Genomic DNA, 14,954 nt, shown 5'->3' with positions numbered 1-14,954 from the left:
ACTCGCTCCCGGGGGGGGGCTCGGCCTGACTCGCTGCAGGGGACCCGCTGACGCTCCCGGGGTCCGGCCTGACTCGCTGCAGGGGGTCCGCTGACTCGATCCCGGGGGCCACGTGACTCGCTCCAGGGGGCTGGCTAGATTCGCTCCCTGGCGCCCAGCGCAGTGGCTCCGGGAGCCTGACTCCCGGCCCGCGTATCCAGTGAACCCCTCGAGGCGAGCTGCCCTTACCCTGTGAGCGGCCGCGCAGGAAAGTGGTTGGGAAGGGGCAGGGTCCCGGTGGGGGAGTCACACCCCCCTCGGAAAGGTGTGTCGGCCCGAGGGGGGCAGCGGCATCCCAAGTCAGGGCTACCTAGTTTGCGCCCTGCTGGGGTACAGTTGTCCGGCCGAGGGCACGACCCACAAGGGGCGGGAGGGCGGGGCAGCACGTGCCAACCTTTAGGCGAGGGGCGGAATCACCCCTAGGTAAGGGCGGAGCTAGCCCAGCGAAGAACCTGGAGGAGGCGGGGTCGTACACGCGGAGCGTAGCCGAGGGCGGCCCAAAAGGGCGTGGTCGCACCTATAAACCTTGTGGACCCGCGGTGGGGCGGGTCCGGGTCCTCGAGGGCACTGAGGGAGTCGGTCACCCCGCGGGCGGTGCCCAGCCTGCAGGCCCTTTGGACCGAGGAGGGCCACACACGCGCATGGGCCGCGCAGGCGCGGTCAGGCTCCCCGAGGACACCGTGCGCACGGAGCCGCCCGCCAGGCCGGTGATCGGAGGCCCCGCGAGCGCGCGTGCGCGCGCGGCTCCCAGGGCGGCGGGAACGGGGCGCGGCCGGTGACGTCCTGGCGAGGCTCCCCCCGCACCCCGCTCCCATGGCGGCGGCCCCCGCGGCCGAGCCCGCGGCGCCGCCGGCCTGCCGCTTCTTCCTGGAGGGCCGCTGCCGCTTCGGCGCCCGCTGCCGCCAGCCCCACCCGGGGGCGCCGGCGCCGTCTCGGCGCAGGGCCGAGGCCGAGGCCGGGGCCGGGGCCAAGAAGCCGCCGCTGCGCACGGCCGCGGCCGTCATCCAGCGCATCCGCTGGGACCCGCGCCTCGACCCGGCCGACTTCTCGGTGGGCTACGCCGACCGCTTCCTAGGCGTGCGCGAGGAGCCTTTCGGCGCCTTCTGCTGGGACGAGCCGCTGGCGGCGCTTGGGCCCGGAGTCCTGGCCGTGCCGCAGCACCGGGTGCGCTACTTCCGCTTCCGCGGCCGCATCGTGTGGGACCGCGCCTCGCGCACCGACCTCGTCTTCGGCTCGGGCTCAGCGGCGGGCCCCGGGCCCACCATCCTGGACGCGCTGGGCGGCGGGGGCGCGCACGACGGCGGCGAGGACGCGCACGACGGATGTGAGGACGGCGGCGGCGAGGACGCGCACGACGGGCCAGACGCGCATGGCGGCGGGGGCGCGCGCAGCGCTGAGGACGCCCACGGCGGCGGGGGCGCGCACGGAGGGGTCGCCGCCGCTCCCGCTGACACCGGAACCGGGCTGGAGGCCAGGGAGCGGCGCAGGGCCGAAGGCCAGGCTTCCCCGTGGACAGCGCTGGAAAGGGTGCTGAAGCCGGCCGCCACGGGCAGGGCCACGGAGCCACACAGTGGGGCGGCACAGGCAGCGCCGGGACGAACCCCCGCACGAGGTTTTCCCGAGACGGAAGCACAGTGGGGTCCTGGCGCCTGGCCCTCGGAAGGCAGAGGGACGGCTGGGGCCGGGGCCGCGGCGCCTCGCCAGCCCCGCCCCACGCATTTTGTGGCTCTCATGGTGACTGATCCCGGGCTGCGGGCGGGGGTGGCCAAGGCCCAGGAAGAGCTGGTTCGAGCCGCACCCTCGTGTGCTGCGTTCGTGGTACCCGCGGGGGCCCTACACCTGACACTAGCCCTCCTGAGGCTGACAGGCCCCGGGGAGGTAGCCGCCGCAGTGGGTGCACTAAGACGCGCGCTCCTGGCCCCAGGAATTCAGGCACCCCCGCAGCTGAGCTTTAGGAGCCTGCTTCTCCTGGGGCAGCATGTGCTCTGTGCCCCCCCCTCCCCCTCCCTGGAAGATACGGCCCAAGTGCTGAGACAGAGGCTGGAAGCCGAGGGGCTCAGAGTAGTACAGCCCCTGGAGGGGCTACACCCCCACCTCACCCTAGCCAAGGTGCCCCACGGATCTCAAGTCGGCCTCCCGCAGCCTGGGTTCAGCCCAAGGCAGGAGCTGGGGAGCCAGACCCTAGGGGAAGTCTGGCTGTGCCGCATAGGCAGGGCAGGGGACACCTACCAGCCTCTGGCTGAGCTGCCCCTGGGATGACGGTCCCCCCAGACCTCTGCAGGAGACCGCGCTCAACCCCAAAGAAGCTGGGAAGATCCAGGCCAAGCAGGAAGGGACAAAGTGCTCTCTCTCTCTCTCTCTTTAATTTTGGTTTCTCTCAAGCTTCCAAATGGTGCTCAGTGATCCAAGGAAAGAATGAAGGAAGGAGAAGGGAGGGGGAGAGGGAAGGGAGGGAAGCAGAGGAGGAACATCTGGAAAAAAAGCAGCCTGACAGTCCAGCTGTTTGCCAACTCATCGCACATCCTCCAGTTACATGGCAGAAGGGGGGGGGGGGGCAAAAAGAAAAAGGGGAGGAAGAAAAATAACTTAAATAAACACACACAAAAAGAAAAGAGAAGGAAACATGACGTGAGCTGGTGATCCATGAAGGCAAGGGAGGGAGGGTAACCGTTTTACCTGTGCTGAACCAAAGAAGGGGGGGAAGCAGGAGGAGGAGGGAGGGAAGGAAAAAAAAAACAGAAGAAACACGGGGGTGGAGGGAGGAGGGACACGGAGACAACTTAATACAACTGCGGACGAGGCGGCCCGGCCGAGGTCCCGCGATGGCCTCCGGAGTCCTCAGTGCGCAGTGTCGGCGTGGACGTGGTGGCGGCTTGGCGGCGGCATTTCTGGCGTGGGGGGCTGAGGGCGGGGCACAGTCTCTACACGGCTCCCCTAGCCCTGAACACTGAGGCCCCGGAGGGCTGGGCAACAAGAGTCTGTGGTGAGGCGGGCAGGTGGCGGGTGGCGGGCTGCGTGCTGGTGCCCCCGCCGGGGCGGGCACGGGCGGAGCGGCCTGTCTTCTTCTGGCCCCCCCGGCATGGGATGGGCCAGGGTGCCAGGTCGGTACCGGAGTACAAGCTCGAGAGAGAGAGAGAGAAAACACTGAGACAGCATTAGTGGGGGTGCCAGCTGGACACAGAGCAGCCTACAGACCACGCCCCCAACCCTCCGCTGTCCCACCCCCTCCTCCCCCAATCCCGTCCCTCTGAGGCAAAAAATAAAAATGTAGAAAAAATCTCTGTACAGACTCCCCGGTACGAAAACGGGGACAGGGATGGTGGCTCTTCCTGGAGCCCGCTCCCCACGAATTAATTTACAACCCAAGTCCATGGCTCAAAAACAAAATCGGCAAAAGTGGCGCTGGGGGGCCACAGCCCTGCCCCCACCCCGCCCCCATCCGCGCTGGTGCTCAGAAGGCTGACAGCTGCGCCAGGCTGAGGCGGCAGTCGATGCTGGCGTTGTCCGGGCCCGTGTATGCCAGGCCCAGGGGCTCTAGGAAGGCCCGGCAGGCGGCCTCGCCCTCGAAGGCCAGCTCGGCCTGCAGGTAGGAGACTGGCAGCGCAGGGCGGAAGCTACGGAGACAAGAGGAGAATGTGATGAGGCGGGCGGCGGGCAGGGGAGGGCCCCACGAGCAGGGAGTGGGTGCCCCCCCTTAGGGTACCCAAAGGGTTTCCTCATCACGTTACCTGACCTCTCACCCCTCCCCACCCAGCCTCCCCACCTCCAGGGCTTGGGGGGGCCCGGGGTGGGGCTGGTGGCCCCAGCCCCGGCTGTGCCCCCCTTCACCCTCACTTACCTGTACGGGGGGACCAAGGAGAGGGGATGGGAGGGAAGGGCCCAGCTGGCTCTTCCGCTGCTCAAGGGCCTGAGCAGTCCCTCAGAAGAGGGCCCGCTGTGGCCCAAGGGCAGGGGGCCAGGCAGAGGGAGTGACCCGAGGGGATGGGGGTGGGCATGGGTTGGCAGGTCTGACAGCTACTCTGGGGGACCCACCCTGGCTGTGCCCCTGCCTGGGTCAAAGTGCCTCAGGAATGCCAGGCACAGGGTCAGCCAACGCCTGTTACACGCTGGCAACAGTCACTTGCAGTTGCTAAGAAGACTCGCGTGTGCTGGCAACTGGCTATTAACCTGCTGAATTCTCTCCCAGAAACTGCGTCCCCCTACCCTTTAGAAACAGATGCTGAGGGAACCGAGCTCCACAGGCAAAGCCACCTAGCCGGCATCACACAGGGAGGATGCCGCACAAAGGACGTGACCCAGTCCTGCCTCAAGCCCGTGCTCCATCACAGCTCTGGATATCCATGGGAGCACGAGAGAGCCTATTTCTCCCCACAAGGGAGCTGGCCTCCTGGCCACCCTGCAAAAACCTGTTCTGGGGGCTCTGGGAGGGAGGGGCTCGTCTGCTAAGAACGGGGGGGATGAGAGCGGGTGGCCAGTGTAGGCCAAGGCCCCTCCTACAAGGCACCTTCACGGCGGTGGCCCCAACCAAGACCCAGCACATATGAACTAACCACAACAGTGACCGGCCCACACGACACCCCTGGGAGCCACACAGAAGCTTGGGAGCTGCTATCCCGCTGCGGAGGGCAGACTCCGGGACAGCCCACGGGGCCTTTAGACAGCCCACCTCCCAGTCACTCCCAGGTAGATAACCAAGTCCTGTCTATCCTGTCGCCTTCATGTTTCTGTCCCACATCCTTGTCTACTTCTGCGCCTCCTGCCCTGGCTCAGCCTCTGCCTTAAATCTGGACCCAAATCGGATCCTGGAGTGTGTTTCCTAACTTCAGTGTGACTGTCCCTCCCCAGTCCCGACACCATTCCTGTGGCTCCTAACTGATGTGGCCCCTTGGACCTACCAACCTCTGACTGAGCGTTCTCAACTTTGGCAAGACTGACACTGGGGCCAATTCTCTGTTGTGGGGCGTCCTGGGCCCTGCAGGAGGCTGAGCAGCATCCCTAGCCTCTACCCACTGGACACCAGTAGCAGCCCCTACTTGTGCCAACAAAAGTGGTCACCTGACACCTCCTTACGTCACCCGGGGCATCTCACCCCCGGCAGAACCACAAGTTGCCCACCATGCACGCGCACGCAACACAGAGAACAACTAACGTACAGAGAGCTTACTCTTTTTACACACAGTCCCTGATCTGGCTTGTGCCCACATCACACCTGCCTCCCTACATGTTTTCTATCCTCTTAAAGTAGCTCGAGTTGGAATGGGGTCTTGATCCCGTTAGATCAGAAGCTACCAAGAGCACAGCCATCTTTCCTAGTTTGTCTCTACCGAGTGGGACCGTGAAAGGTGAAGAGAGACCGAGGGAGGAAACCAAGAGCCCAGAGCAAGAAAACAAACCAGGGTCCAGGGTGACGCGAGCAGGAGAAATAGAGACTCGGGGGTAGAGAGGGAACCCTGGAGCAGCGAAACAGAATGGGGAAGAAGGGAGATGCAGAGGCAGGCCTAGGGAGACAGAGGGCCAACAGTGGGAAGGGAAGCGGGAGGGGCTGGGGAGCAGAGTACGTGTAGAAAGAAGACATGGGGACAGAGGACCAGTGTCCAGGGCACGGGAGCTGGAAGCCGGACAGCCCACGAGTGTGCAGAGGGAGGAGGGAAGTGGGGAAGGAAGGCAGCGGCGGGGCCGGCACAGCAGAGGGGGCAGGGGAGAACCCAGCTTCACATACGTTTTGATCATCGCCTTGAGGGCAGCTTTGCGCTCCCGGTCTGCAAACTTGTCCACCAGGTACCCAGACATGCAGGGTGCATGACAGTAGAGCCGGAAGAAGCGGTGGTAGTTGCCCAGAGCCCAGGCCGCCCTCAGTGCCAAGGCGTGAGCCACACAGGGGTCTGCCTTCAGTTCCCGAGTCAGGTACGCCAGCTCCGTGGTGATGTCTGGCCCGAGACAGAAGAGGATCAGTAGCGCCCAACCCCGGGGGCCTGGGGCCACCCCGTCCCGCAAGCAGCCTCTCTCACCTCCTGAGTTCTTGGTGAAGATGTAGTAGAGGACGCGGTAAGCAGTGAACTCGCCCACGTTGCCTGGCAGGTTCTCGGCGTACAGCGACTTGAGCTGCGTCTGGCACTGGTTGAACTCCTCATGGTCGCCCTGGAGCCCGGGGCACGGAGAGAGGGACCGTGAGGCCGGGACGGGGAGCCCAGGAAGAACCCGGAAGGGCCTCAGCACCGCACTCACCTTCTCCAAGGCGATGCGGGCATGCGTCTCGTACACCTCCACCGTGAACTCCGTCCGCACACCTTGCACCTGGAACGGCAGGAGAGCAGTGAGGCCACCGCAGGGCGGGGCTCTCCCACCACAGGCCCTCCCAGCAGCCCCCTCACCGTCAGGTCCTGCCGAATCGACTTCATCTGCTCACAGGCAAAGGCGTAGTCTTGCTTCTCTTTCCAGTGGGACTTGACCATGCACAGAGACTTTTTCAAAACCTGGGAAGGAAACCAAACAATGGCTCAGAAAAATTTCAGCAGGGTGAGTGAAGCCATCGCTAAAACCCACTACACCTCCCCCAACTCAGTATTCTAACATGAAGGCAGCAACATCAGACTCGTTTAATAACTTACTACCGACTTTAAAAAGAACCCAACACGTTTGGCAAGAGTAACCACTCCCGACCTCAGCTGCCCACATCAGTGTGTCCCCTGGGACGGAACATGAACCATGCTGCTGCTGCGGCCTCAGCAGAGGACACGGGAGCCTGATCGTCCCCGCCTCAGACAAGCTGGCCTGGGAAGGCCGCTTCCTGAGGAGATGGAGGCTCAGAGCAAGTCTCCCGAAGAGGCCACACGACCCGGACTTAGTCTTCAAAACACAAGTTCTGTCCTCAAGTCACCTCTCACAGAGCTCCCAGGCCCCTGCCACCACACCACAGCCTCGGGTGCAGTCTCTGCCATCCTTTCTGTGTGGTTGCCACGGCCTCGTGCTAGCAGCCGCCCTGCAGGGAGGACCTGCCCATCCCAGGCACTTACTGCCACAGGGCGCACAGTGGATGGGTCGGGGGCGCAGGTGAGACGCAGGTAGTGCTTGGTGATGTCAGGGCAGGTGCCCACGATCTGAAGTTCCTGCCAGTCTGGGTCAGCACCACTGCTCTCCAGGCTGCCCATCTGCAGCACCAGGGGCTCGAGGCGCAGGCGGCGGGAATGTCCGTGCTGGAAGCGGGCCGCCCGCTTCTGCTTCTTCAGCTCACGCTCAGGGTCCTCGCACTCTAGTGCGGCCATCTTTTTGCGGCTGCGCTTGGTGGGACCGAGATCGTGCCTGAAAAAGGAGGTCAGGGGTGAACAAGGCAGATGTCACAGCCTGCCCCTCCCACTGCACCCCAAGAACCCCGATCTCAGCCCCACCCCCCTGGCCACCCGCCCAGAGTCTCACCTCTTCCCACGCTGTGCCCTGCCTCGGCCCCGGTCCATGTGGGCCCCCCGACCTCCTCGGCCCTTCGCTGGGGGGTTCCTGCGACCCACAGGGTGACACTCATTCCCTGAGTAAGAACTGTCTGAATCCGAGTGGGAGTCACTGCACAGAAGCAGCAGGGAGGTAAGGCCTGAAGCGGCCCCTCCCCCCACGCCCCTCCCCCCACCCCCAAGCCCCCAGTCCCCGTACCTGCGGCGGAAGTGGCGAGTGGGGGACCGGGAGGAGGAACGGGAGCGGGAGTCCGTGCTGGAGGAAGAGCTGTTGTCCTTCATGAAGACATTGCGGTTGCCAAACTTGGCGAAGCTGCTGCCCCGGGCTCGGCCAGCACCCCCAGCCCCTGGTGTCCCTCGCTGGGACTGGGCACCCCCGCCCCTTGTCGCTGAGCCTGCCCCCCTGGGAGGATGAAGGCTGCTAGGGGCCTCCCACCGCTTCTTCTTGGGGCTCTCAGCCACAGGCTCCCGAGTCAGCCTGAGGATATAGCAGGGCAGGGCATCACCAACCCAGCGCCCCCACCATCCCCAACATCTGCCAGCCGCCCCAGGAACACACAGCCTCAGGCAGGAAAGGAACTTACCCAGGCGACTCAGCTAATACACTGCAAAAATGGGAGGCAAACCCAACGTTTTCTCTGTCTAGAGAGTGCTCTTCGCAGCTGAATACTGTGCACTCGCCAGCCTTCACGGCCTGCACCCCACCCCAGGACTGCACCCCCAGGCAGCGCCTGGACCTCTGCTCTACCCTCCTGGCCTTCCCCCCCCCCGGGAGCTAACCTTCCCGCTCATTCTCGGGGCTTCAGGTACCTAAGTCTGTAGGTCTCCACTTCAGCACCCAGAATCGCCCTCCTCCCCATCCCCAGCCTGGACTAACCCTGGCAGGGGTTCCCGGCTCCAGTCAATGGTGTAGGCCGAACCGTCCTGCAGCCGGGCCTGCAGCAGCTCCTTGAGCAGCTTCTCCGTCCGGTCCTTGTCCTCCTCCGATTCGCAGGCAGTGAAGCAGCGCTCCACATACTCCTTCATGTCCTGTGGCCAATCGTCGGGCTTCCCGGACAGGCTCCCCCTAGGGAGGGCAGATGTGGGACTCAGCCGGCAGAAAAGCCCGTCATCGCTACTGCTCACAGAGCAGACACGCGCCGGACACAACTCGAGCGTCTTCTTTTTCCCCCTCATTTCGTGTCCACGGCAACCCTGAGGGAGGGACCCCTCCCCATTCTGGAGGAGCAGACTGAGGCTCGGGGTGCAGGCTGACTGCACAGGCAAGGGAGCTGGGACAAGAGCAAGGGGGCGGCCATCACCTGTGGTTCTGGGCTTTCTCGGGGTTGGGCTGGGGGCCGAAGCTGCTGTGCTGGCCCTCTGAGGGGGAGCTGAAGCTCTGGCTGGTGACAGCAAAGGGCCGTTTCTGGATGTTGAACTTGAGACCACCAGTCCCAGGGGCTGCTGTGAGAGCCGCAAAAGCTGGGGTTAGACCTTACCCTGGCCCACCTCAGGCTGCCCTATCCCCAGGAATGGGAGACGCCAAACTCCAGCAAAGGGCTCCGGGGCAGGTGCACCCTAAGCCTAGGGATGACCACGATATCCAGAAGCGCCCCACGCTTGGCTCTGTAAGGTCCAGCCCCCACGCCCTCTCTTCTTCCCAAGTCTACCGCCAACTTACGTTTCATCCGATTCCACAGCTGTTGGCCCTTCTTGGGCTTGGCAGGCTCGGAGTAGGTGTGTGGCCCATAGGCCTGGCCCGAGGCAGGCCCTGCTTGGCTGTGCTGTGTGGCTGGGGCTGTTCCAGGCTGGGGGCCGCTGTTCAGAGTATGAGCCCCATGCGGGGCATTGGAGGGCTGAGGGGGCTGGGCTGCCGGCAGCTGCTGAGGGGGGGCCTGGTAGGACATGCTTTCTTCCATGCCAGGGACTGGATGCTGGTGGAGGAAGCAGGTGCTGAGGACAGGAGTAGAGCTCCCTGTGCTGGCTCTCACACTGTCCTCCCGATCACGGCATCACTTAGCTCCCAACCCTGCACCGAGACCCTCCCACATCTCATTGCCCTGGGCGCTCAGAGCGACTCCCTGAGGAATGGAGAGTTACTGCCCACACTCCTCACAGCTGAGAGGACTCCGGCTCAGACCCTGAGCTGCTCTCCCATGGCCCCCAGCTGCCGGGCGGCAGCAGTGGGCATTAAACCCTGCCGTCCACCTCCTAGGGAGTGCCGCCCCGACAGTGCACCCACCCGGGGTTACTGTCTGAGCACATCGTGCGTGCCAATCAAGACCCACACGTGATTACACACGTTCTCAGGGGCCCTATGAAGTGATGATCCTTCCCACTTGACAGGACTGGCTGAGGTGCAGAGAGATCACGTGACTTGTAATGACACCACTTGATGGGAAGCTGGGATCCCAGCCCAGATCTATCCACCTTCCCTGCACCAGCTCCACACTCCTCCACACAGCACGCTAAGTGCAAGGCCAGACTGCGTATGTGATGGTGCATGTATGTGTGCACGTGCTGGGGGAAAACTCAGAAGACAGGCTGCCATGCTGCAAACCGTTCCCACTGTCACCCCAACACCGAGCCCCCAGGCCTTGCCCAAGTCCTAAACCCATCCTGGTTTCAAATACCATGCTTTGCCCTCCTTGTTATCAGATCAAGAGTTGCTCAGCAGGAGAGAAACCAGGGAGTGGGCAGCTTAAAAAATGCAGGCATCCCCACTGCCCGCCCACTCACAAACACTACATTCCCCTTCTTGAACGTGCCACGGAGCTGGGTGGGGGCGTTACCTGGTTCAGAGCCCCCTGGTGCTGGGGTGCCGATGGCTGCTGGGGTGTGGCGGAGCCGTACGAGCTGGCCATGCCATACTGGGAGGGAGAACCGTAGCTCTGGTACATGCTCTGCCAAAGGCACAGAAACGAGGGTCGGTGGAGGCCCAATCCCCTCCCCCTTCTCCTGCCTGCTCAGGAGCCATACATAACCTGTGATGCTCCACTTTTCCCTCACCCCTTTCTATTACTCTCCACTGTGTAAACGCGCCAAATTCTGTTGCGTTAAAAACAACTAAAATACGATGGAAACCTCTTTCGATTCCATTCTCTATTTAACAAATAGTTATACTGAGCACCAACTTTCCTAAACACCACAACAGAACCAAAAATAAAACATGAAAATCCACGCGCTACTGAAGTCTACACTCAAAATGTGCACAGCTGCGGACAGATACAGAGCGGGTCAGGCAGTAAGCTCCGTGAAAGCAAGCCGGGGTGCAGCAGAATACTGCTCTAACTAATCCCGTCGGTCAGAGAAAAGGACTCCCTGAGGCATGACCTGGGAACCCTCTGCAAGGTGGGGGCGCAGAGAGACAGGGGAGTGGGGGAAGGGAGCTACAGCAGAGGGGAACGTCGCAGGGGAGAGGAGTGACCAGCAGCAGAGAAGGCAGGACTTGGACCTGGGAAGGGCTCTCAGCTGGACCACGGGGGCAGTGTGCTAGTGGAAAGTTTCGGAAGCTGCACTGCCGTCTTCAAGCCCTCCCCTGGCCGCTGGAACCCGCCCGCCGGCTCCCACTTCCAGCACCCGGCCTCCCACCAGTCCCTGCAGGGCTGGGCGCTCACCATGGGGTAGTAGTAGCCGTACGGGTAGGCGTAGCTGTACTGCTGGTACCACTGGTAATACTGCTGCTGCTGCAGGGCCGAGGCCTCCGCCTGAGCCACGTACTGCGGGGGGAGAGACACGAGTGCCATGAGCACGGCGCCGTGGCCCCCGCTGAGCCACGTACTGCAGACACGTGTGCCGTGAGCATGGCGCCGTGGCCCCCGCTGAGCCACGTACCGCAGAGACACGTGTGCCGTGAGCACGGCGCCATGGCCCCCGCTGAGCCACGTACCAGAGACACGTGTGCCGTGAGCACGGCGCCGTGGCCCCCGCTGAGCCACGTACCGCAGACACGTGTGCCGTGAGCACGGTGCCGTGGCCCCCGCTGAGCCACATACTGCAGAGACACGTGAGCCGTCAGCACGGTGCCGTGGCCCCCGCTGAGCCACGTACTGCAGAGAGACACGTGAGCCGTCAGCATGGTGCCATGGCCCCCGCTGAGCCACATACCGCAGAGACATGTGAGCCGTCAGCACGGTGCCGTGGCCCCCGCTGAGCCACATACTGCAGAGACACGTGTGCCGTCAGCACCGGTAGCAGGAGCCCACATACCCTGTGGCCCCCAAATGTGTCTAATTACTGGTGGCTAACTGCTGAGGACACCACTGGGTCCACCTCTCTCCAAGAGTCACAGCCTCTACCCGTGGACTCGGGGCACCTCAGGGACCCAGGGCACATCCCCTCTTCAGGCTGGATTCCCAGGGACAGGACCATGTGGTGCCCCCCCTCTGAGGCTCCTAGAAGATATTCAGGGCACCCTGTCCTTGTGATACCAGAGAATACCAAGCGTCTCCCTCCCCAGCAACCCCCACTCAGGGCACCCAGGCCCTGGGTGCCTTCTCACTTGGGCACTGGCAACAGGCCCATTGCTGCTGGCCTTGGCAGAGCTGCCGGCGGCTCCTGCTTTGCTGATGCTGGCCAGAGCCTGGCGGGCCTTCTCCCACTCTGGGTTCTCATGCATAGGAGCCTCCATGCCGTTCTCTCTGCCTGCCCCGGCCACCATGCTGTACTGAGAAGACCTGCAAAGAAGGGACATCGAGTCAGTCTTTTCTCCCCCTGTACACAGTGGGCAAAATGCAGACAGGCACATACCAGGACTTGAATCCTAAACTCCCTCTTACTACCTACTGGAGTCTAAATTTTTAAGTCTAGGATATATTTTGATCTATAATATGCTGACAATGGCTTTCTGTCTCACGCCTTCCCGTGAGGAAAAATCCAACTAGAGATAGAGACCTAAGGCACTTTTCCAAGTACCTGATAAACAGCAGTTGCTAAATACCAAATAAAAATACCAGGATCCAAAGAAGTTAACATAGCCCCTGGTACCTACTAGGTCTAAATGGTTATTTGTCAATTCTGACACCCCCCCCCACACCAGCCAGCAGGTTATCATCACTCTGTTTTGGAAAAAAACAAGATATTAACAAATTGATAAATGAGAGTATAAAGTGTTGGAGGCTGTGCCTTAATCACAGTTCATGGAATGAATCATCCCAATTTTGAGAAATAAGCACTGTACCGTGAAAACAAGATGCTCAGAGAGATGAAGAAAAACCTGACTGTCCACATTACAACCAAATGCTTCCCTCTATCCTCGTGGCCAGAGGAGGAGCTCATCCGCACTCCACCCACAAGGAGCGCTAGGGGACCTCCCGTCCCAGAGGACAACAGTGGGTCCTGCTTCCTCTTGCCCTCCCCTCCGGCCTCTGTCCCTCTAGCCACACTAACCAATCTGTGCTACGTTGATCACCCACGTTGGCCGCCATCTGGACCTTGGGGCATAAGGGGTGGACCTCAGGAGCCAGACTGCTTTCTCACTGTCTATGAGAAAAAGAAGGAGTTAGGGAGACTCAAGGAGGAGCAAGAAAAAGTCACAAAGTGGGGAAGAGAAGGAGATGAGCTCATGAGAAGCCAGGCAGAAAAGGAGTGTCCGTGAAAGAGGACTCACTGGTGGAATAAAAGAAAAGGGCTTCTGTGTGAGGGGAAGGCCTTCTCCTCCCTGCAGTGCTCTGGGTGGAACAGGAAGGATCTGAAAACGGGGAAGGCTGAAGGAATCTCCCAAAGGGGAAGAGAAGGACCTGAAACCCCTAAGAGAAGAGGGAAGGCCCGAGGGAGACCCCGGCACAGAGGGCGGGAGGGGGTGGAGGGACTTCAAGCAAGGGCTACAAAGCATTCCAGAAGGAAAAACAGCTGAGAGGAAGCAGAGCAAAGTTTGTAAAGAGAGAACCTAGAGAGAACTCCAGAGGAAAACAACTCCAGAAGTCACTCCGGGAAACGAGGAGAAGCCCCGAGGGCGCACGGGGAGCCCGGAAGGGAAGACGCGCGCTCTCGGGAAGCTCTCAGGAGACTGCTGTTAGAAACAAGCCCCGCGGGCTGGGGGCTCCGGAGACGGAGCGCTGGAGATGCCTCACCCCGTCCAAACCACCTGCCGGAAACTCCGAGTGGGGCGGGGGGCCTGCCAGAAAGCGAGGGCTGCCTTGGGGCCTACACCTGGGGGGCCGAGAAGCCTGGGTGGGCTCCGAGGCGAGTCCCCGCCGGAGACCCCGACGGTCCTACGGCAAGTGAGGGGACGGACAGGAACGGGAGCCTGGAAGACGCCCCGGACAAGCAAGCTCGGGAAGGGGCGGGGAGAGGCAGGAGGGGACGAGCGGGGGACAGCGCAGGGAGACAGCGGGCGTGCCTCACGGGCACCGGACGCGAGGGGCACCTGGCCGTCCCGGGAGCCCCGAGAGGGCAGTGGCGCCAGGTGGAAGCAGAGCCCGTCCGGACGCCGGCGACCCACTCCGCAGTCACCGCCCGGCCGCGCCGCGCGTGGACACCACGGCTCCAGCGGGGAGAACGCGGCTCCGGAGCCGCGCGTCGCCGGGGCAACGCCATCCTCCCGGTGGAACGGCCCGGTCAATGGGGGCTGAGAAGGGGCGCTCGGGACCCAGGAATTCCGAGAGCGGGGGCGGGGAGCCCGGCCGACGGCGCAGGCGCGAGGGCGCGCAGGCGCAGTGGCCGCCCGTGCCCGCCACACCCAGTCGTCGCTCGCGCGCGGCGTCCGTTGCTGCGACGGCCCACCAGGCCTCGGGACCCGCTGGGCGTAGGGCCGGAAGGAGATGCCGTCCCCGCCCGCCCGCCCGCCGCTCCCCACACCCACCTCAGCCGTCCGCCCCCTGGACTCGTCAGCAGCGGCCCAAGGAGACAGCGACACGGCCGCGGAACTGCTCGCGACCCGGCTGGTTCTTGTCTTTCTTGGGCTTCGACGTTCTGACCGTGGCGTCCTGACGTCACGCGGAGACCTCGCCCCACCTCCCTCGACCCTGCACCGCCAATGGGTGCCGCGGGCTTGACTTGGGCCCGCCCTCCGCTTACGCAAGGACGCGTGGGCTTTTAAGGCAAGCCGGAAGACAGGGTGGGGACGGTGGCCCCGAGGGGACACGCGCGGACTCCGCCGGCCCTGTGCCCGAGCACGCAGCCCTATTTTGGCTCAGTGAGTGGTAGCCATTGTTGTTTCCAGCTACAAGCTGACGTGAGGAGGGTTGTAAGACTATCTCTGTACAGCGATGTGGAAGCCCAGGGCAGAGCATGGTGAAGTCGGAGAAAGGGGGTGAGAGCAGCCTCCAGCCGGGAAGGGGAGCTTCCCTGGTACATAAAATTGCAGAGGCGCCCGTGGCAGAGGACGCGGCGCCTGCAAACACACGGAGGCGGGCGACCGGCAGAGCCTGGGGAGCTGGGGACTACAGGGGGACCATGGCTGGGGCAGATGGCTGCGGTGGAGTGGACGTGTGCGGGGTCCGGGGTTGAGCGGATAGGTGTGCACAGGTGGGCAGGTGGGGGTCCGGGGCCGAG

General features: G+C 63.1%; 2 protein-coding genes across 5 annotated transcripts; one reads left to right on the top strand and one right to left on the bottom strand.

Annotated features, from left to right (window-relative positions):
• Window positions 1-852: 852 nt before the first annotated feature.
• Window positions 853-2,393, top strand: LOC123323626 (leukocyte receptor cluster member 9-like). Its single transcript, XM_044912067.1, has one exon. It carries the CDS (start codon window positions 853-855, stop codon window positions 2,296-2,298), a length of 1,446 nt encoding a protein of 481 aa, XP_044768002.1. The 3' UTR covers window positions 2,299-2,393.
• On the bottom strand, window positions 2,384-14,373 carry LOC123323625 (leukocyte receptor cluster member 8-like). 4 transcript variants are annotated; one of them, XM_044912066.1, is made up of 16 exons: window positions 14,263-14,373; window positions 12,849-12,941; window positions 11,962-12,136; window positions 11,078-11,179; window positions 10,253-10,363; window positions 9,142-9,394; window positions 8,783-8,924; window positions 8,359-8,568; window positions 7,681-7,959; window positions 7,453-7,593; window positions 7,053-7,338; window positions 6,411-6,512; window positions 6,265-6,333; window positions 6,048-6,177; window positions 5,759-5,966; window positions 2,384-3,653 (listed from the first exon to the last, which is right to left on the bottom strand). In XM_044912066.1, exons 2-16 carry the CDS (start codon window positions 12,884-12,886, stop codon window positions 3,491-3,493), a joined length of 2,409 nt encoding a protein of 802 aa, XP_044768001.1. In that variant the 5' UTR covers window positions 12,887-12,941; window positions 14,263-14,373; the 3' UTR covers window positions 2,384-3,490. The 4 variants fall into 4 exon arrangements, with proteins under 4 accessions (XP_044768001.1, XP_044767999.1, XP_044767998.1 ...); XM_044912064.1 differs by having other exon boundaries at window positions 2,384-5,966; window positions 7,053-7,244; window positions 7,296-7,338; window positions 8,359-8,547; XM_044912063.1 differs by having other exon boundaries at window positions 2,384-5,966; window positions 8,359-8,547.
• Between the last annotated feature and the right edge of the window lie 581 nt (window positions 14,374-14,954).

Source organism: Neomonachus schauinslandi, unplaced genomic scaffold (genome assembly GCF_002201575.2).
Source record: "Neomonachus schauinslandi unplaced genomic scaffold, ASM220157v2 HiC_scaffold_57, whole genome shotgun sequence".
Classification (NCBI taxonomy): domain Eukaryota; kingdom Metazoa; phylum Chordata; class Mammalia; order Carnivora; family Phocidae; genus Neomonachus; species Neomonachus schauinslandi.
Note: the sequence above shows the minus strand (reverse complement) of the source record. Positions and strands in the feature narration are given on the sequence as shown.

What these genes read in the sequence shown, in the direction of transcription:
- LOC123323626 (XM_044912067.1), top strand. Translation starts at nt 853, where the DNA reads ATGGCGGCGGCCCCCGCGGCCGAGCCCGCGGCGCCGCCGGCCTGCCGC.
- LOC123323625 (XM_044912063.1), bottom strand. Translation starts at nt 12,886, where the DNA reads ATGGCGGCCAACGTGGGTGATCAACGTAGCACAGATTG. An exon ending in ACGGCTACTACTACCCCATG is followed by an intron (nt 10,364 to 11,077) that starts GTGAGCGCCCAG and finishes TGCCTTTGGCAG; the next exon opens with AGCATGTACCAGAGCTACGG. An exon ending in ACCAGGGGGCTCTGAACCAG is followed by an intron (nt 9,395 to 10,252) that starts GTAACGCCCCCA and finishes TTCCTCCACCAG; the next exon opens with CATCCAGTCCCTGGCATGGA.